Source organism: Canis lupus, chromosome 13 (assembly GCF_048164855.1).
Source record: "Canis lupus baileyi chromosome 13, mCanLup2.hap1, whole genome shotgun sequence".
NCBI classification, from domain to species: domain Eukaryota; kingdom Metazoa; phylum Chordata; class Mammalia; order Carnivora; family Canidae; genus Canis; species Canis lupus.
In genome coordinates, this window is record NC_132850.1 from 11,460,786 (window position 1) to 11,483,151 (window position 22,366).

Below are 22,366 nucleotides of genomic sequence, written 5' to 3' on the forward strand. Positions count from 1 at the left end.
TTTTTTTGGAACTGCCCTGTAAAATCACAACAGTCTGGAGATGGCAGGGCCGGGACTCCCCCCCCCCCCCCAGAGCCTTAGGATGATGGGCGCTGAGGGCAGGTCAGGAGGGTTGCGGGCACGACCCCCCCTCGCTCCAGCACCGTGACCTTGCAGCGCGTCTGGACTCCTACTTCTACCCCCGACAAAAGCCGAAAGCACCTTTTTTGGGAACTGAGATTTCGAAACCAGTCTCAGGCTACGGATTCCACAACGTTCGTTTGATCAACATGATTAGGAACATTTATAATATTACCAATTGAATTGCTTTCCTGGGCTAGAATTATTTTATCTATTGATTAGTCACCCAGTGTGGTGTGTGTGGGGGGGAGCTCATCACCTCATTGGGATTGTGTAATGTTTAGCAGAAAACTATTGACTCACTACCGAAATATGGTAAAATGGGGCTTGCTCAAAGGCTCAAGGACCAGAAAGGGGCCTGAGGTGCGGCTAGTGTCCCCCGCCTCCCCCAGGTATAAGCTTGAATGCGATTTACTGGGCAAAGGCTGAGCCCGAGTTGCCAGAGGTGTATGCGGACCCAGTGGAGAACTGCATTTGAGAGCGCATCCCTACTTCAGCATCCCACATCCTTCCTACAGCGTAGTCTCCTGGGGTTCTGAGCGCTGGGTCAGTGGGCGCTGCCGCTCCGCTCTGCATCTGAATTAAGTTCAGACCCTCCGCAACCTCAGCTCCCTGCCAATTAGATTCCATTAAACTCAGCAGCACCTTTTCTTCCACCCTATACATTTCGGCATATGCAAAGTCTTGCTGAATATTGTCGAGGTTTTTGAGAGATTGAATAATGGTTTTTCATATTTCCTAGAGGGGACCACATAACTCATTTCTAAAATACTTAGATTAGTAAAGCTATTTCCTGCAAAGAACCAGAGAAATGTGCCGATATTTTAATGCTTAGCAAATTTTAGGCAAATGAAGAGAGAGCTCCCGACTCCCCTTACTGTACTCCCAACCACTTAAGAACAAAGTACTCCTCTCTAGCTTTATAGACACCCTATGCCTTTATATTTGAAATTTCTAAAAAGTAATTTTAATGCTGAAACTTGGATACTGAAGAGTTCATTAAACTCCACTTTAAATTCAGAAACGTCCATCTTTACAGTTGCAACTCGCAGAAGGGTTCTTTTTATTTTTCAGTAAAAGGCTTGTGTTTAGAAAGCATTCAGCTTTCCAAAGGAGTGTATTTTGTGTACTGATTCTGGTTTTAAGATCCAAAACACAACACTTTTTCCTTAAAAATATCCCAATTTCTATTTCTTTCTAAATTTTAAAAATGAAATATTTTAAATTTAATTTTATGAAGCTGTCAAAAATTTATTCAGTAATTGTGGTTAGAGGTGGTGGAAGTTGAATTCTTATTGCACTTAAGGAGGTGAACTTTAGTGCTGAAAAAAAATAAAACTTTTTTCCTATATTCTTTTATATTCTTATGGAAAACAAATTATTGGAAACCACTTGCCTGCGACCATTTCAATCCTTGTTAGGGCAGGCATCAGAACCATATCCGTCAATAAACCTTGAAGTATTTTGTTCTTTTTGGAGCCAGGGCAGGGAGCTTATAAAGCAGGAGGGAGCTTTCACATAAAACATCTTTGTTTCATGTCGGAGATGATGAATAAAGTATAAATTTATAAATGGTAACTGCATTGAACTGTTTTGGTGAAGATCTGTAAAGTTAAATAGCAGATGCTGGACAATTCTCTTGGAAATTTGATATTTCTATTTCAAATTGTTTTTATTTTTAGCTAAATGTATTCTTAAAAAGATTTTATAAGCCTTTACTAAAAAGTTTCCTGGAAATCAAGTACCATGTATAGGAGTGGCCTATTTACTTATTGTAAAAGTTTCTATATTTGTTATACTGCAGTTAAGACCCTTACATGTAAGGGTCATAATTAGTTATGACCCTTATATGTAATTTACACATTTTTTTCTTGCTGTACTTTGTATCCCCTAAAAATCTGTATTTACATTATATCTCAAGACTAAACATTTTGTAATTTTATGTTTCTGACATGCAGAGAGAAAAAAATGTGATAGTATATTTATGGTATAATTTGGGAAATGTATTATTTAACCAATTGTTTCACTTTGTGATTAAAAAAAGAACAATTAGTGGGAAGCACTTTTAAGGTGGCATTTTCTTTTAAAAGTGACCTTTAGAGCTAACATATATTTGTTTTCAGATCCCTACTTCTGAAGCCTGTTTTTCAACTATTTAACTTAACTTTGAGAAAAGGGGAAGACTGAGCATTAGGAAAAATTCACATTTAAATCATTTTAGTTCTTCAAAAAATGTCCTTATTTTGTTGTAATGCAGAATTACAGGGCACCAAGTAAAATCTTTGGAGGGAGGCATGAGGAAAGAATGAATCATCAATAGAATATGTTTAGTTTTTCACTTCGTCTACTTTCTCTAACGTCGAGACTTAAACATTGTCATCTTTTTGTACACTTCTTAGCAAGTGGCAACCTATGTAGGGGTAATAGAGTGGAAATCACAGAAAAACACTGTCCTGTTTTTAAAAAAAGTGTTTTAATTAGGCAAAAGAAACATCAGGACAAATCATTTTTAAAACAAAGTCTCTAAGTTGGGTTTTGAGACTGGCAAAGGGAGAAGCAAGGAAAAAGTCAAGGCGAGATAACATATTCAGGAGAAAGCCAAAGCTATTTGCAATTACATGTTAGAACTCAAGATTTTGCAGGTGGAAAAGATGTTGCTTAAATATATTCATAAACCTGTAGTAAGATTTCCACTTTGCAGTATGAGAAGATTTAACTAGCTGCTTAAAGTATGACAAAACTGGATTTTTAACAAGTGATAGTAAAATAGGACAGCCAACCAATTAATGACAAAATAGAAGGCAGTGTGGGAGAGCCCTCCCCACATTCATTGCAAATTCGAAGCTCCCTCTGCCTGGTTTCCCTCCATCAGGCTAACGACCTCGTTCCTCCGGTAGAGCCTGGCCAAGTCGCAGGCGGTGTCCCCCTTATGATTCCGATGCCCCACTTTGCTGGCCGTGTGCTTCACGAGGAACTCCACCACAGGGAGGTGGCCTTCTTTGGCAGCCAAGTGCAAGGGCAGGTTCCCTTCATTATCCTCGATGTTAACATCAGCTTGGAACTCCAGCAAAGTCTGTAAAGTGTCCAGGAAACCTGCTCTGGCTGCATCGTGAATGACAGCGAAACCAGTTCGGTCTTTCAAATCGGGATTAGCACCTCTAAGTAGTAGTCTCCTGGCAATCTCTGGATTTCCAAGTTTCATAACCTAGGAAAGAAGAGAAAATGGGAGAATCCTTCAAGTGCTCCTACAAGAATATTTTAAAATATCCTTCTCTACTATTTATATAATTCTATTTTTGAAGAAGCAGTGCTTGGGGAAGACCCACCTGGTAGGGTTTGAAGGGCTCAATTGCAGGAAAGAAAGTACCAGTAGGTGAAAGTAGAAGACAACCTCTAAAAATTGAGCTTCTATGATGGACTATCTTAAAAATAGGCCCAAAGGAGGATAAGCTAGTACAGCTTGTAGAAAACTCTCCAGCAACTCAGTTCCCTATCTCCCATGAGGAGTTGTGTAATTTCATGAAATTATTAAAATAAAAGAATTGGAATTTGAAAGTCTCTTGTTTGATTGCTTATGCCCATAAAACATAAAACCTGGGTTATTAATTCTGAAATATCAAATGTAGATAAAATTTATTTTCTAAATAGCTACTGAAAAAGAAATAAGGAGAGTGAGTTTCTTTATATCCCCAAAGAACTGTTTCCACACATCAGACTCCATCACCTAATATAAAAATGATCTATTAAAATACTAGACCTGGTATTTTCTTAAATTATTAATTTTCACAAGTTCTCTCCAAATATATATAGCTCAAACTTCCAAGTGTTTTTAAAAATATTTTTTCTTTGCAAGTTATTTCATATTGGCTACCAGGTGTGTTCTGTGCTTAGAATTCTTCACCCGAATTTTAAAATGTTACTGATTGTTAAGGTGTTCAATAATCAGTGGTGTTCTACGTTGCTTATGCTACTGATTTATCTAAAGCTAAGTTATCTAAAGCTAAATCCTGTCATGTATTAGACAGGAGATGATTGCATTGCAACCATTCTTGAAAAGAATGAAACAGTTTTCCAACTATATTACTCACTGTTTCTTGAAGTTCTAACTAGCTTCCTGATTTTTAAGTACGCAAACAAAGAGAAAAGAAGATATTTAATGTGAATTATGAGACTCACAACTTTGTCTTGTGGATTGAGTGCATTTAATACTCAACTGGTGATGCCATCTTATTTCCTTTTGCAGTTATTATCAGGCATTTACAAATAGCTATTTGTAAACTGCCAACATTTTAAAAGTCAGAATGTGGTATTAAAATTTGCTATCAACATACAAATAATTCACACGAGAAAGATTTATCTACTGTTGTTTGAACATATTTCATCCTAATAGGGTCTCTGTTAGGCTCTCATAATTATAAAATGTCTTGTAGAGCAGCATGCGATTATATAATACATATAATTTAGTTGTGAAAAAAAATGTAGTCTCATTAACATCCCAGAAAATAGTTCAGCATTTTAACTGGTTTCAATTATATTTAGGTATATTCATAATCACCTAAATTTATAATAAACAGAGTACATAGTAGACACTCAAATGTTTGTGAAATCAAATATAATCCACTGAAAAATTCCTACAAAGTTGATCTGTCACTTTAAATTGTTTATTTAAAAAATAATCACAAATTAAGTAATAAAATATATTTAGAATGAATAATATTTTATGAATGCAAACTATATAGATGGCCAAGGTATTAAGCTTCCCTGTTGATAAAACCCTGCTGACCTAGCCTTGCCTTTGGAGCAATGGTAAAAATGATACATAATTTATTTTTTGAGAATTTCAATAAAATATATTTATTAGTTAAAAACGAACACAATCTAATTTTTGCCACAACTATCTCTAAAGATTTAGTCACATTTAAAGATCTAGACCGGGAAAAATAAGGGACAGACACCTTGGATCTTTGTAGAGCAAATGCGCGATTAAGGCCTTTCACATTATCCTGATTGAAAAGCTTACACTAGGAAGGGGGGAAAAGCTTTTGCAACCAGGTTAAATGAACATAATTATAGAAGAAAATTCGCCTTTCACAGAAAATAATAGTAATACTGGAAATTGTTTTGAAAGAAAGTTCTTTCTTGAGTTATGACACAACTTCAGAGTCAGGATTATACATACTGAAAATAAACCTTGAGACTCCTGTTTGTGTATGTTTCATTATATAAATTAGGGTTAAGCCACAATAAATGGGTATTAGTATATTGATAAGTGTGCTTAATATAAACAAGATTGCAAAGTTGTATTAAAAATATCAAAACTTTTTGTCAGTCTTCCTGTTCATCAAAAGTCCTGTAAGATCTTATTCTGAACATGGGTTAAATTGCTCATTCTTAGTCAAATTTATATAATCTTTGGATTTTCAATAGGAAACTTTTCAATATATCAAATTTGTAGCATTGTTATCATCATCAAAGCTATTAAAAACTACTAGGTGGACAAAGAAAAAAATTCCTTATCCCATAGAATCTACGTGAAATAACAAGATTAAATAATTTAGTATTTATGCATAAATTTCCTTAATACTGAAATTTTTGCAAGGCCGGTATGTTCTGATTTAAAAATGTACAGACTGAACTTCGTCTGTTAATAGCGTATCTCCTGCTACTTTTAAGTCTAATTCTTGTAAGTAAAACAAAGCATTCTAAAACCTTCTCCCCAATGAATTTTCAAAAACAGCTTCAAGTGTTGCATTTCCGAATAAGAACGGTTTATAAGAACACTATTAGAACTTTGATAAAGCAACTATTTGAGACTACTTTGCCATTTTTCTGTTTCTAAGCCTTTCAACTAAGTTACATGATAATTAACATTCAGAGGAGGAAAAAAATTATCAGGTACAATACTTGGCAGCTGGACATGTTTCATTTCTTGCTTGTAAATCTAATTACTGAAAATTAGAACATACCACCGCATGACCTCAGAGACAAAAATACTACAAACTGAGCTCTGATTAGAAAATTCAACTTTTTATTCCTCCTCAATCCCGAACGGGTGGATGGTATTGCATTAACTGTGAAATGTACATCCTGTCCCTGTGCCCAGGCCACCTATTCCAAACGAGGAAAGGTCGTTTGTCAAAACTTGAAGCATTTGAAGGAAAAACACCCTCGCCAGGAGTCAAGAAAATTAACGTTAAAGCCAATTATTGGAGCAAAGCACGGAAACCACTAATAGCAGAGTATTTACTTCAAATAATAACTATAATAATGTGTTTACAGAGCTGTCTTAAAACACACACACACACAGACACACACACACACACAGACACACACACACACACCTCGGCGCTGCTTCGACTACTTTTAAATCCCCACCGTCACAAAAACATTCCAAAAATTAAGACCAAACCTGGAACCCATCTGATATCGAGGATGTCATTGAATTCGACGAGTTTGTTCAAAGTACGTCATTTTTGGGGACTCGGATCCACTTAAAGATATAAAATATGGCAACCAAGTAGGCTTAAAAAACAGTGAAATTCTGTACCCCTGAAAGCTTAAAAGCCGTTATTCCAGAAACCCGGGTCACGTAGGCAACATTGTTGACCTGTTTTCCCCACCTCTCTGGATACCAACCTGCAGCGCAGTCCTTCCAAATCCATTTTGTGCATTGACGTTTACATTATTTTGCAACAAACTAGTAAGTTGCTCTAGGTCCCCCCTGGCAGCTGCAGACGCCAACTCGTTCCCCCAAGGCTCGGCCATTCTTTAGGGTCCTGACGATCGGGAAAAGATGAATTAGTTGTTTTTCTTTTTCCCCTTTCCTTTTGCTCCTAACCAGGCTGCATGATGGCATCGGAGACTGACAGAAGGACTGGGATGGTTAATCTGGAGTAGAGCTTGGTAGTAAATACTAGTAAGATCTGCCTGCCAAAAGCCCGCCCCTCGGTTCACACGTGATTATTCAGCAAAACTGAGCCATTGGAGAGGGGCTCCGCTCCTCGCTCTTTAGCTTAACCCCTGTGAAGAATTCTGGTGACTCAACAGAAAGACACACAGACGTCTATACATTGCCGGCAAATTGCTCTGGACGTAAAATGCTGGCAGAGCTGTCACGTATCTACATACAGGTCTCCGCGAGTCCTGCGTGCGGGGACCTCGGCGGCTAGACCAGGGCGTAGAGCGCCGCGGCAGGAGGGGTTCGGGGGAGAGGAGGCATTAACCCACCCGTGCTCACGGCGGTGGCTGGAGCCGCGCGAGCCAGAACCGCGGGGGCAGGTCCTCGCAGGGCCCGGTCTCCATCCGTGTGCCGAAGGGTCGTGCTGCGCCCGCGGCGGGGAGGGCGCCCGCGGCGGGGAGGCCGGCGCGGAGGCAGACGCCGCTGGCAGTTCGTGGCCCTCAAGCTCTAGGTCCCAACGCTCCTGTGTGGCCTCGGCTGCTCGGGGGAGCCCCGACTCGCTCCGGGCGGCCCCGCCGGCTAACGCCGCGCGGGAGGGCTCCGCGGCCCGCCTGCCGCGCCGCCGCAGCCTCGCCGAGCCTCCCGGGCCGCGGGCGCCGGGCTGCGAGCGCGCCTCCGAGGACGGCCGGGCGCGCGGCGGGCCCCGGGCAGGTCGCTCATGCCGGCCCCCGCGGGTCCCGGGACCCCCGGCGGCGCGAGGAAGGGGGCGCGGGGCGGCCGTGCGGGCCCCGTCTACGCGGCCCGGGCTGCTGGGGCGGCGCGCCGCTGGCTTCCCGCCTACGACCGAGCCGGTCCAGACTTCCCACCGCAGCCTCTCCTCGAACCGCCGCCGCCGGCTCTTCCTTCCTTCCGCGGGTTTCGGGGGACCTCCGGAGGTCGGGAGCGGCCGGGGAAGCGCAGGCCAAGGTCCGGGGACCGGGGGCCGCCGCAACGCCCGAGAGCAGCGGGTCCTGCCCGCCCGTCGGCGACAGCCCCGCGGCTCCGGCCCCGCCGCCGCCCCGCCGCCCTCCGGCCGCCCACGGCCTGTGCCCCCGGCCCGTGCCCCCGGCCCGTGCCGCCGACGGGGCGCGGCCGCCAGCGAACTGTGCCCGCGGCCGAGCCGGGCACCGCCGCTCCCTCCGCAGCCGCAGCGCTCCCGCTGACAGTTTCTTTTGTAGCTGGTCCCCCAGATCGCCGGGCCCCGCTCTCTTCACCCCTGCAGACAACTTGCGCGTTGTCCTCTTTTCAGCTCTTTTCCTTCCCACCCGCCTTGGCTTCTTTTTTCGCTCAAACAATTGCTGCTTCTGTTGCCGCTGCGGAGACGGTGCCGGTTTCTTCTCTCTTTTTTCCGACCTCATCAGCTTTTTTTGAAAAGAAAAAAATTGAGCGCTTTTTGAGTTGAAAAACCCGCCCCCATTTTAACGGCAGAGTTTTAAGGAGGCTCGGCCGAGTTGCAGCGCCGCGGGAGCGGGAAGGCCGGGCGCCGCCCACGCCCCGCCCCCTGCCCGGGAGGCGCTCGCGCTCGCGGCTCGCTGGCCCCGCCCCCGCCCCGCCCGCGCCCGCGCCCGCGCCCGCGCCCTTCCTCCCGCTGCCCCGCTCCCCGCCGCCCGCCCGTGCCCTTCCTCCCGCCCTCGCGCTCCCCGCCCCGCTCCCGGCTCCCGGCTCCCGCTCCCCGCTCCCCGCTTCCCCCGCCCCGCTCCCCGCCCCGCTCCCCCCGCCCCGCCGGCCCCGCTGGAGCGGCGTTCTGCCCGGCCGAGCCGGGCTTGGCCTCCCTGAGGCCGGCTGGCGGGATGCAGTCGGCGACTCCAGACCTCGGACTCCCGGAGCCCGGCGGGGGCGGGCGGGGAGAGGGAGCTGGTTTAGGACGCGGGCTGCGGGGAGCCGCAGGGCCTCCGAGGCTCGGCGGGCTGCTGGGAGGCGGGGAGCGAGCTGGCGCGAACCAAGTTTTCCCCGGGCCTGGCGGGCCGGCCGGCTCGCCTCCGCGCTCCCCCGCCAGGCTCTCGGAGTCCGGGCGGCCGGGCCTACGGCTGCCGCCGCCTCTGGGGCGCGCCCTGCCTTGACTCCCGGGCCTCGGCCTCGCACCTGCCAGATGAACGCCCGGGGCCGCGGTGGGCAGAGGCGGCTGCGGGGGCGGAGGACGCCGGGGCTGACAGCGGGGACCGTGCTCAGAAAAAGCAAAGGTCTTTAATACACTTTTTACGGACACTGAAGGCATAGTATAGGGAAGAAATCATGACGAACTCTGAAGTCTTAATGTTCCAAGGGCGAGAAACTCAACTATTCAATTTCTTCAGGGAAAGGAAGAAAAGCAATGAACTCTAAAGCTAAATTTACAATGACTCTTGGGAAGCTTTTCTAACAAGGCCATTTCTTTCTTGCCAAAGTTCTCTCTTTTTCTACTCAGATGGGGGCTGGTTTTTTGAGGGGAGGGGAAGGCGTCTGAATGTAAAGGAGTAGAGTCTCTTCCCCTACCGTTTCTGTCAATCCTTGGAGACACCAGTTGTCTGCACTCTTAACCTCCTCTTTTAGCTATGTAAGATTAGTTAAAGGTTTCTATATTTTTGGCTCTTAACAATATCCAGCACGGTTACATGATGCACCCAGTGGTCAAAATGAAACCAAGCAAAAAATGACAAGTGGTTTAATTAGAGCGGGCCTCTAGTAAGCATATCCTGCAGCGACGTCTGTAACCAGCCCCTTAAAGTATAATGGGAGTATTAGCAACAATACACCAGAAACATCTGGAGAGTCAACTAGCAACAGATTGGCTAACAGGTAGAGGGAGAGTTGAAACTGGGAGGAATCTGCCAGTGTTTTCTTTAACAGAATTGTTGAGGAAAAAAATAACTAGAGCTCTTTTCTTAGGTAACTAAACTTGAATTGTGAATCAAGTATGAGCTACAACACCAGAAATTAACTCCTCTTATTTCTTACATGTATTTAGACATTTCAAATTTATATAGAGTTGCTTTGTGGCATTTATTTTGTGTGTGTGTGTGTGTGTATTTGCTGAGAGAAGATATTGTAATGAGGAAGAATCTTAAATTATACTCATTATGTATGAATACACATGTGTTATAATTTTTGTGAAGTACTCTTTTGCTGAATAACTGAGTGATTAAATTTTGTGGTACTTTAAGACGCACATAGAGCTGGATTAAGATTTTTGGAGGTCCTAAACACTGAAAAGAGTTTGATGTCCCATCACCTCACCTAATATGTAAATAAAAACAAAGACAAAAAATAAGAGTAAGTAAAGAAGTCCAAAAAATTTCTGATTTTTCTCCGTGATGACTACTTCAGTGCTTTTGCTGAAATATTAAATTTAAAAAATTTTAGGAAGTCTTTTTGGTTTTTTATTCTGGCTTCGCTGGTGCCCTAAACCACCTAAAGCATATGCTTAATCTGCTTGTTGTATAAAGCACAACTGGCAGCACAGAGGTTCCAGTCTTAGTTCAGAGAGCATAAGCAATCACTATACAGTACTTCCAATGAAAATCTAATATTTATTGATAGTTCACTGAAGTATATTCAAAGGTGAGTATCTCTGCCTTTACTAATTTTACATTCTTTTTTAATATTTTTTTTAAATTTTTATTTATTTATGATAGTCACAGAGAGAGAGAGAGAGAGAGAGAGAGGCAGAGACACAGGCAGAAGGAGAAGCAGGCTCCATGCACCGTGAGCCTGATGTGGGATTCGATCCCGGGTCTCCAGGATCACACCCTGGGCCAACGGCAGGCGCCAAACCGCTGCACCACCCAGGGATCCCCTAATTTTACATTCTAATATGGTATAAGAAAGATCCACAGTTAGGCATCTATTATATTGAAAGTAGTGGTTTCTCTTTTAGTATAATAATGACCTGTCTTTCAAACATCAGAAAAGAGGCTTCATATTAAATATGGCCATAGAAAATTTCTCCCCAGCAGTTCATACTCATTTTAAAGTGCTTATAGAAATGTAATTTATCAGGTTATTTTGTGCTTTTCTTCATTGACTCACTTATGCAGTTTCTGAATGATTAACTTATGGAAATGTATATGTGGTATTTATAATTTCCTTGCTAGTATAAAAGTCTTCCTTTTTGTTGTATTTATAGATCCAACAGAGGTAGAAAACAGACTACTACCCTCAAGGACCTTTCTATCATTTCATAATTGTGACTTTGGCATTTTATTTCTGAGTTTCAGTAGGCTTTTTTATGTAAGTCATTTTGTAAAGTAAGTAAATAAATGCTCAGTAAGCAACTCAAAAGCTTAAACATAATAGAAACAATTGATACTTGTATATTGTTTCATGGTTTTAACACATGAAGCACACATTATTTAATCTCACAACAACTCTGAGCTAAATGTGGTAATTATCCCCATTTTTTAGGTGAAGTAATTGAGGCTTGTAGAGATTGTGACTTAAAGCCAATAAGTATTGGATTTAGGATTTGGACTCAGATCTTGGGGCCCCAAATCTTATGCCTTTCCCATTAGTTAAGAGTCCATGATCAGACACTAGAGTCCTAAAGAAATTAAATCATTACATGAAATATATTTTTGATTATTCAAGTGTAGTAGCATTACTCTTCTCATGAATTATATTAGAAGTGAGTAATATTGTTAAAAAGTTTTTAAAAATAAAAAATAAATAAAAAGCTTGATTAACTTAACCAAAGGATTAAGGTTGATACTACCATAAGTTATGTTGATATCATGTGCCCTGGTAATATGTGATGAGGGCACATCACTTCTGTGGTATGATTCCTCCCAAATCCATAAACAGGATAATTCTGACAAAATTTTAGACCAACCCAAATTGAGGGATGTTCTATAAAGTTCCTGACCACTACTCTTCAAAAGTGAAGGTCAAGGAACTGTCACAGATTAGAAGAGGCTAAGCAAACATGATGACTATATATAATGAGGTATTCTGGATTGGACCCTGAAACAGAAAAAAGACATTGATGTAAAAATGTAAGTAGAGTCAGGGTGCCTGGATGGTGCAGTCCGTTAAACATCTGACTCTTGGGTTTGGCTCAGGTCATGACCTCAGGGTTCTGGAATCGTGCCGTTGTTGGTCTCCATGCTCAATGTGGAGTCTGCCGCGGAGAGGTTCTCTTCTCCCTTTGCCTGGTTCCCCCCTCCCCCCTCTCTCTAAAATTAATAAAATTTAAAAATGCAAATAGAGTCTCTAGAATTTGATTAATAGTATAAAACCAATGTTAATTTTAGTTTTGATAGCTGTACCATTGTTATGTAAGATGGTAACATTAGAGGAAACTGGATAAAAGGTAAATAAATATAAATCTAAAATTAGTCAAATGAAAATTCAGCAAAATAACTTTATCACATATATTTGAAAGAAAGATGAAAAAGTTCTTTTCCAAACAGTAATGGTAAGGTCAAAGAACATGGAGATTCTAGGAAAAAAACCTATCTTTGAATTAGGCTGCTCTGTGAGTTAATGCAGTATGTTAACTATGAGAATTTATTTAAATTATTTTCCTTTGCTCATGCCTATGTACAGAGAATCTATACATTTTTATTCTCTCAGTTTGTAACACTGAAGTTGTTTGTAAGACTCTTCTGACCTTTCATTCTGGGGAAATGAAAACTGAACTTTTTTAATTCAATATTTATTTTTCTTTCATTTTGTTCTCCACAGTGGACAATCACTCTGGATGTTGGGTACCCAACCATGGATAGTTAGGTCATGGAGAAGAATCAGTCTCTTCAGTAAATGTACAAACTTTGCAACATGGAGGGTGAATTGCAGAAATGCAACAGGGTAAGTGGAAAGAGCCCTAGTTTTGACCTAGCCTTAAATACTAGGCCTGTCCACTTTGTAGCATGACTTTGGGCAAATTCTTAACTTCTCAGAGCAGTTTTTTATTCTCTACAATAGTTGTAAGAATGAAATAAGATGAGTAAAATACCTGTATCTACTAGATATCCAAAAATTAATAAATTCAAAAGTATTGGTTGTTATTATATACCTAATACTTTGCTATATATGAACCATAGTGAATATAAAAACACACTGAATGAAATGGCTTATAATCTCAAGGAGTTTTTAGCCCTTGGGAAGAGATTAAAACATGACTAGATGAAACTATTAGGGAAAAAAACCTTACAGAATTCCCCGGAACATTAAACTGTGTTGTAAAGACAGTAAAAGCAGTGATTAGAAGGGAGAAGAATCCTTTGTTTGTTTTATGAAAGCAGTGGCCTTGAGAAAAGCCTTTAGGAATTGGTACACAGAGTAGTAGCAACTAATATTTTTGGAGAGCTTTAAGATTTCTGAAGAGTTTTCACAAGTATTTTAATCATGATGTTCACATTACTCTATGAGATGAGTTTTATAAGCCCCATCTTGAAGATAAAGAAAATGAGACTCACGGACAGAATTAGAACTGAAGCCTTGCAATGCTATGAAATTTCTATGCTCATTTTGTAAAAATATTTTATTTTCCAAGCATTTTCATAATTATTTTCTCATCACCTGGAACAGCAATGTCAGAAGATGAAATCAGAGATACTACCTGACCCATGCAAGTTCCCCCAGCTAATTAGTTGGAAAAGCAGAACTGGGACCTGTGTACCTGAATGTGTATTCTTTCCATCTTTCTACATTATCACATTGTCTTCATTTCCAGATGGTGAGGAGGGAGGGAGCAAGGGACCAGTACTCCATTTGAACTGGTTCTGTGGCACACACACATAATCACAGAGAAGACCCTCAACTTTTCAGGACTGCATTAATCCTGGCCATGTAACTAGAGACTATCATTGACCCAACTTGTGCTGAGAATGACATATACCAACGGGGAAACTGAATCACCACACCTTAAATTGCTGGTAAAACGTGTTTTACCTCGTGATTCACATTTGTGCTCTATTTTGGAATCACTTCCCATGAGATGGCAATTAAAATAGACATTTCGATTCATGTGATTATAGATGGTTCTATTCCTTATCTAGCTAATTCTGGTCTAAATACAGATTATTGAGTGAGAGTTGTAGGCCAGTCTATTTTCATTTAAGAACACACAGGATGAACCTGGATCTTTAGAACATCATAGCGCTCTTGTCTTCAGGGGACACAATGATCTAGGCCTTATTGTATATGGCGATTTACTAGCATCTACTTTACAGCACAAAATCACCAATCTTACTTCACACTTCCAGGGGTTAATGCACCTCCCAGAGCACATCAAAACTCTGTTACAGTCCAGAGGTGGTGTCTTCCCCAAAGTTAAATATATCCACTGCCACTTTTCCTCCAGTGAGGATGACTGTTACAAACTGTCATGCTGCATTACACAGTCTATTTTTTTTATTTTTATTTTTTGTCTTTGACTATTCTTGTCTCAAAGCCTGTCAACCTCTGACCATAAATTGAAACTTTTAGTAATTGGCATCTTAATATAATTTCTTCGCTTACGGAAGTATTTTCAATTGGTTATATTCAAAGCTGGATTCAAGTTTTCCCCATTTGCAAGATGCTGCCTTAGGTCTAAAAAATGATTGTTATGCTGCAGGAATAGAAAAGTCTTTATTTCTTATAACTAACAAAAAAAAGTGCTCATCTTCTTGGGGTCGACAGTCTCACTTTTCGCAGCTTCCACGCCCCCCCACGTCCAATCTTGGGAGGCTGGTTACCTCTGAGTTACCGAGTCTGGGGGCGCGCGCGTCAGGGGGCTTGGGCAGGGGCGTGACAGTGTGTAAGCAGGTTTGGGTCGTGGGGTTGAGTCTGTCTACGAAGTTGTATTTTGGAGAAAATGTTCATTTATGAAACGCTGTCTGTAAAACGGGTCGTTAGTGGGGCTCGATGTGTACGTAACCGCGGAAGGCTCAGAGGCCGATCCCCACCCCGGCCGCGAGGCGGCTTTTGCTTAATTCCAAACCGGAATAACCTGTTGCGGGACTTGAAGCTCCCGCAGTTGTTGGTCGGCGTCCCAGCCAGCGGCGCGCGGATCCCGCCTGGCAGTCGCGCGCCCGGCGCTTGACAGGAAGGCAGTCACGTGGCAGCCGCAAAGCGGCGCTTTGCGACCTCGATGACAGGCAAAATGTGCGACAGCCTCGGCGCCGGCCAACCAGGGGCGGAGGAGGCGGCCAGGGAGGAAGCGGAGGAGGCGGAGGCGGCCGAGGGGTTCGCCCGCCTGCTCGTTCGCCTGGTTTCCCCGCCCCCGCCAGTCTCGCCGCAGCTGAGGGGAGCCGGGTGCGCGCTGTCGTAACCTGCCCTCATCCTGGCCGGCGACGGGAAGACCGGACCCCCATCCCGACCAAGCTCCCTGACAGGGCGGCTGCGGCGCGGGCTCCGCGGGGCGCAGGCGGGCGGCCCGGGCGCCTGAAGGTTACCGAGTGCATGAGCGCCTAGCCTCCCGCGCTGCCCCGCCCGCCGGCCCGCCGGCCCTCCCGCCGGCTCGCCCGCCAGCCCCTCGGCGCCCGGCGGCGGCGGCGGCGGCGGCGACGGCCGCAGGAGGCGCCGTTTCCCTCCCAGGTGCGCGCTTCGCTCCCGGAGCCGCGGAACTCGGCGGCCGCCATGGCGTCCAACATGGACCGGGAGATGATCCTGGCGGATTTTCAGGTGAAGTACACGGCCTGTTCCTCTCCCACCTCCAGCCTCGTGGGCTCCCGGTGCCAGAAGGGTAGTCTCTCCTCAGGGGTTGTCAGAGCGTGGCGGTGGTGTGTGGTTTGGGCGTTTTTATTCGGTACGTGGCGTGTGTGTGTGTGTGTGTGTGTGTGTGTGTAGCCATCGGGAGCGTGCGGCTCATCTGCTGGGTGGGGTGTGTGTACAGTGTGTCATGAACGGATTTGCAGGACGAGGGGGCGTTAGGATACTCGGTTTGCTGTATGTGTGTGGGCTGTGTAGTGTTCCCTGTATTATGTGAAGAAGAGGTGGAATTTGGGGGTGTTAAGTGTGAGGCTTGTAAGTGTGGGGTTCTGGGGGTCGGAGTTTTGGGTTGCTCCCTGAGGAGAGCGCTGTGCGGAGAGTGTGTTGTGGGTGTGGCGTATTGTATTAAGAGGTGAGTAAAAAGGAACCAGGGGGAGGCGGTGGTGGAGGTAGGGGCTTTTTCAAGGAGGAGTAAACATTATAGACTTTGCCTATTGGAATCTTTGGAGGATATGAAGGTAAAGAGGAGGCCAATACGCTGTATGTACCAAAGTATCCTTGCGGTGAATTCATAGCTTAATAAATTACATATTTGCGGATTCCCTTTCCCTACAGATGTGAATTGCTTGGTTGGTGTCCCAACCGCAGGAATAATTTAAAGGATAAGCCAAGGTTATTCTTTTATTTAGCCCAAATGTAGTTACACTAATATATGAGCATCTTAAGAAGGCTCGTTGAAGATGGAGGTGGACCCCGTCATGAAAGACTTGAAGTTAGAACTAATATCCCATGAACTCCATCTTTGCCTTCTGATGTTTGATGAGGAAAATGTAGTGAGATATTTTTAACCATTCATTTTGGCGTTAACTTAGAAGCTACTGTTATGTATAGGCAGACTTTTCTCTAACACGGTCATCACTGCACATGGTCTAACACTAGCATAGTACGGGATAGTTTTTCTTATTGAGATTTTGTTGGTCTGCTCTTCTTCTTTCTCTTATTTTCCTTATTTTGTGACTTACTATTATGGTGGTCATTTTTGGAGTTTGCTCTTTATTTTACTCAGGAGTGATATCTGATGTGTTGGGAATATGGTTATATCTGCGTTTGATTATACCATAACTTCCAAACTCAGACAGAGGTGTTCTGAAGATAAAAGTTGACCACAAGATTTTGGCGTTTTCTAAGATTGCTCTGAGATTTTATTTTGCTTAAGTCTTTTATTCCCTTTTTCCTTTTTTTCAGTCTCCAGTCTTTTAGCTAATATGGAATGTGGTCGTATGAAAAAAGCACTCTTTCTAGGAGTATTTTATTTTTTATTTATTTTTTATTTTTTTATTTATGATAGTCATACAGAGAGAGAGAGAGGCAGAGACATAGGCAGAGGGAGAAGCAGGCTCCATGCACCGGGAGCCCGATGTGGGATTCGATCCTGGGTCTCCAGGATCACTCCCTGGGCCAAAGGCAGGCGCCAAACTGCTGCGCCACCCAGGGATCCCTCTAGGAGTATTTTATCCTGTTACAAAATTGCTTTATAGAAAGGGCTTTAGACAACAATAAGTGTAGTTTATCTCACTAAAAGTTTTAAGGTAATTATAACTTTATTTTGATTTCACCAGTTTTTTTAATGTCCTGTAACAAGTTGTAGCTACTTGTTTTCTTATTATTTGTGATAATATGCTTACTGTGAACTTCTATATTAGCCAAGGACAGGAAATTTAGGATTCTTGTACTCAGAGACAAAGTAAGATTTTCTGACAAGCATTTGGGATATTATTTTGATCACATTAATACATTCTGTTTTTCTGTTCACACCAATGGCACTGATGTGAACAGTTGTTTACAAAACAAGGAAAAGCTATGGCATTCTCAATGTTTGCCAAATGGTGAAAGTTTATTTCATATTGTCAAATAGGTAAGAACACTAATAGAAAGTTATTTACAAACTATGCACATATATATATGTATATATATAAAATATTTTATTTATTTATTCATGAGAGAATCAGAGAGTCAGAGACATAGGCAGAGGGAGAAGCAGGCTCCATGTAGAGAGCCTGATGTGGGACTTGATCCCGTGACTCCAGGATCACACCCTGGGCCAAAGGTAGACGCTCAGCCGCTGAGCCACCCAGGCGTCCCTAAACTATGCACATATTAAGTGCATTAGCCTTTTGTGTTTTTAGGAACCTTGTGTTCCTCTCAAATGATGATTCCAGATCAGTTTGCTTAGTGGACTTACTTTTAGAATCAATTATTCTTCCTACTTTTAAGATTATGTAAACTTTTTGTAGGATTAATTTTTTAAGAATTAGTATTTATCCAGTTATCAGAAACTAGATAATTTTAAAGATTGCAGTTCAAGTTTTTTTAAGATTTATTTATTTATTTATTTATTTATTTATTTATTTATTTATTTATTTATTTATGATAGAGAGAGAGAGAAAGAGAGAGAGAGAGAGGCAGAGACACAGGAGGAGGGAGAAGCAGGCTCCATGCCTGGAGCCCGACATGGGACTCGATCCCGGGACTCCAGGATTGGGTCCTGGGCCAAAAGTAGGTGCTAAACTGCTGAGCCACCCAGGGATCCCTACAGTTCAAGTTTTATAATGTGGATACTTGGATGATACTTGCTTTCATCTGTAACTGTGCAAATCAGTTTCTCTCCAAAAGTGAACACATGACTGTGAAATTAATAATAATTTCGAGAATTCAGTGCCGCCTTTGTCGAAAGGGATATGATTTTTTAAAAAGTTATTTAAATTCCAATTAGTTAACATACAGTATCATATTAGTTTCAGGTATATAATGTAGTGATTCAACACTTCATGCAATACCTGGTGCTCATCACAAGTGTACTCCTAAATCCGCATCACCCATTTAACCCATCCTCTCACCTACCTCCCCCTGACAGTCATCAGTCCATTCTCTATAGTTCAGTGTCTGCTTGTTGGCTTGTCCCCCTTTCGTTCCTTTATTGAGAAAGGGACATTATTTTTAAATATCAGATTTTAAAAATAAGTTTCAGATTTTGATTATTGCTAGATAATAGGTTCTTATAAATACAGTCCCTAAATACGGACAAACTTTTTTTTTTTTTTTTAAGATTTATTTAAGAGAGAGAGTGTGAGTGCGAATGCATGTGGAGAGGGGAGAGGCAGGGGGAGAGAGAGAGAAGCAGATTCCTCACTGAACACGGAGCTGAGCTGGAGCTGGGGTTTGATCTCACCACCCTGTTACCATGACCTGAGCAGGAATCAAGAGCCCCATACTCAACCAACTGAGTGATCCAGGAGCCCCAGAAAAACTTTTGAGAAAGATTTTTGTATTTCAACTCAATGAAGAAAGGACTTCTGTTGAAACTGATCAGTGAAGGAGTAGTTAACAATTGTAATTTAAAGGACAGCCCCTGTGGCTCAGTGGTTTAGTGCTACCTTCAGCCCCGGGCGTGATCCTGGAGGTCTGATATTGAGTCCCAAGTTGGGCTCCCGGCATGGAGCCTGCTTCTCCCTCTGCCTATGCCTCTGCTCTCTCTCTATGTCTTTCATGAGTAAATAAATAAAATCTTAAAAAAAAATTACCTGGTTTCTTATAACTGAATAAGTAATGGATGGAAAGTTATACCTCCATCCATGACTTAATAAGACAGGTTTGGGATTTTATACATCAGTGAACTCATTACAAAGCAAATGTATTATAGATTGTCCTCTTAGGGCACCTGGTGGCTCAGTGGTTGAGCATTGTGTCTTTGGCTCAGGTCATGATCCTGGGGTCCTAGGATCGAGTCCTGCATCAGGCTCCACACGGGGAGCTTGCTTCTCCCTCTGTCTGTGTCTCTTCTTCTCTCTCTGTGTCTCTCATGAATAAATATATAAAATCTTTAAACAGACAAAAAAAAACCAAATTGTCCTCTTAAAGATTTCTTCCTCAAATAAGAACAGCTTTTAATTAAAAATTTTTAAAAAGATTTTATTTATTTGAGGGAGAATGAGTTGAGAGAGAGAGCGAGCACACAAGCAGGCAGATGGAGAGGGAGAAGCAGACACCCCTGCTGAGCAGGGAGCCTGAGGTGGGGCTGGATCCCAGGATCCCAGGATCACAACTTGAGCTGAAGGCAGATACTTAAACTGACCGAGCCACCCGCACCCCCAATTAAATTTTTTAAAAAATTGTGGTGAGATACTCATAGCATAAAATTTGCCATCTTAACTTTTTTTTTTTTTTTGCCATTTTTAAGTGTCCAGTTCAGTGGCATCAAGTATATCCACATTGTTGTGCAATCATCACCACTCTCTATCTCCAGAACACTTTTTATCTTGCAAAACTGAAACTTTAACCATTAAACAATAACTTCCCATTTTCCCCTGCTCTCCAACACCTGGCAACCACCATCCTGTTTTCTATGAATGTGAATATTCTAGGTACCTCATTTAAGGGTAATCGGGCAGTATTTATCCTTTTGTGACTGGTTTGTTTTATTTAGCATGATGTCTCCCAACATTTATCCATGTTGTAGTATGTGTTAGAATTCCGTTTCATTTTAAAAGGCTGATATACAGTATATGTATACAGTAGCCCCCAATATGTATGATTTTGCTTTCCATGGTTTTGGTTACCCTTGGTCAACTCTGGTCCAGAGGTAGATGATCTGTCTTCCTGATGTATAATCAGAAGGTCAGTAGTAGCCTAATACTTCATCACAATGCCTGGGTCATTCATCTCACTTTATCTCAACATGTAGGCATTTTATCATCTCACATCACCAAAGAAGGGTGAGTACAATAAAAGTTTTGAGAGACCACGTTTATATAACTCTTATTGCAGTATATAGTATTGTTAAAATTACTCTATTTTATCATAGTTACTGTTAATCTCACAGTAATGGATTTATAAATTAAACTTTATTATAGATACATATGCATAGGAAAAAGCGTAGTGTACATAGGGTTTGGTACTGTCCTTGGTTTCATGCGTCTGTTGGTGGTCTTGGGACATAACTTCCAGATAATGGGGGACTGCTGAACCACATTTTGTGTACCCATTCATCTGTCAATGGACAATTTTTTCCGTGTTTTGAATATTATGAGTCATTAATGCTGTTATGAACATAGATGTACAATTATTTGAATCCCTGCTTTTAATTCTTCTAGGTATATATCCAGAATTTGATTTACTGGGTCATATAGGGTTTTTTTTTTTTTTTCTTTTTAAGATTTTATTTATTCATGAGAGACACACAGAGGGAGGCAGAGACATAGGCAGAGGGAGAAACAGGCTCCTCACAGGGAACCCGATGTGGGACTCGATCCCGGACCCTGGGATCATGCCCTGAGTCAAAGGTAGACATCCAACTGCTGAGCCACCCAGGCGTCCCAATCATATGGTATTCTTTGTGGAAATTCCAGCCATACTGTTACCCATAGTGGCTCACCACCAAAAGTTTGAATGAAGAGAATGACAGCATCATGTTTATTTAAAAAAAAAAAATTAACGGTTTATTTATTTACTTCTTTATTAATGAGAGACACAGAGAGAGAGAGAGAGAGAGAGAGAGGTAGAGACAGAAGCAGAGGGAGAAGCAGGCAGGAAGCCGGATGGAGGACTCCATCCCGCCACCACAGGATCATGCCCTGAACTGAAGGCAGACGCTCAACCGCTGAGCCACCCAGGTGCCCTTGACAGCATCATGTTTAATGAATTATTTGTAAATTCACCTCTGGGCACGTGAGTTTATAATTTGGAATAGTCTAACAAAAATCAGTTTTAGGGACGCCTGGGTGGCTTAGCAGTTTAGTGCCTGCCTTCGGCTCAGGACGTGATGCTGGAGTGCTGGGATCAAGCCCCACATTGGACTCTCTACATGGAGCCCACTTCTCCCTCTGCCTCTCTCTCTCTCTCTGTGTCTCTCATGAGTAGATAAATAAAATCTTAAAAAAAAATCAGTTTTAAATGTAAATAGTGTTAGCATCGTATGTTACTGGTAAAGGAATGAATAGAGTAGTACACCTACAGTTCTGGCTGGTCAGAGCCAGGAGGGGGTGTAAAGGAATTTCCTGAGTTTAAAAAACAGGCAGGCATTGATGAATCAGGACAGTTTCTTTCTTTCTTTCTTTTGTTTTTTTTCGTCCTTAATGTCTTTTTTATAACAAAGAGATGCATTCAGGTGAGCGTTCTAAATCTTGTCCTTTTTGTAATTGTAGAATTTTTTGCCTTTTTTTTTTTTTTTTTAAGGTTGAGGTGTAGAGCAAAAGTCATTTGATGAAACAAACTTTTAAGGTATATTTGGTTTGCTTAAGATGTGAAAATAGCTATCCAAATGGAGTTGTAGCTGCTATCAAATGATTTCAGTTATAGTAGTTATTTTGTTTTGTTTTTATTTTTTAATTTTTTTTAATTTTTTTATTTATGATAGTCACACACAGAGAGAGAGAGGCAGAGACACAGGCAGAGGGAGAAGCAGGCTCCATGCACCGGGAACCCGACGTGGGATTTGATCCCAGGTCTCCAGGATCACGCCCTGGGCCAAAGGCAGGCACCAAACCGCTGTGCCACCCAGGGATCCCAATTTTGGATACATATGAACAGAAAGTGAATATTCCCCTTAACCTTTTTTTCCCCCTTAACCTTGTAATCAATGAATGCTAATTTCTTTTTCCTTTAAGATACTTTTTTTTAAATTTTAAAGATTTTATTCATTCA

General features: G+C 42.4%; 2 protein-coding genes across 5 annotated transcripts in view; one reads left to right on the plus strand and one right to left on the minus strand.

Moving 5' to 3' along the window:
* Positions 1–2,574: 2,574 nt before the first annotated feature.
* Positions 2,575–7,629, minus strand: CDKN2C (cyclin dependent kinase inhibitor 2C). The gene is made up of 3 exons (XM_072772176.1): positions 7,348–7,629; positions 6,757–6,896; positions 2,575–3,325 (listed from the first exon to the last, which is right to left on the minus strand). Exons 2-3 carry the CDS (start codon positions 6,883–6,885, stop codon positions 2,948–2,950), a joined length of 507 nt encoding a protein of 168 aa, XP_072628277.1. The 5' UTR covers positions 6,886–6,896; positions 7,348–7,629; the 3' UTR covers positions 2,575–2,947.
* Positions 7,630–12,793: 5,164 nt separating this feature from the next.
* Positions 12,794–22,366, plus strand: part of FAF1 (Fas associated factor 1) — a 460,794-nt gene continuing 451,221 nt past the window's right edge. The window contains exon 1 of one of the 4 annotated variants that reach the window (XM_072772177.1): positions 12,794–12,838. In XM_072772177.1, coding sequence (XP_072628278.1) covers positions 12,809–12,838 — 30 coding nt within the window. In that variant the 5' untranslated portion in view covers positions 12,794–12,808. Of the gene's footprint in view, positions 12,839–15,481; positions 15,641–22,366 lie in introns of those variants that run through there. The other 3 variants (XM_072772178.1, XM_072772179.1, XM_072772181.1) reach the window with 3 other exon arrangements.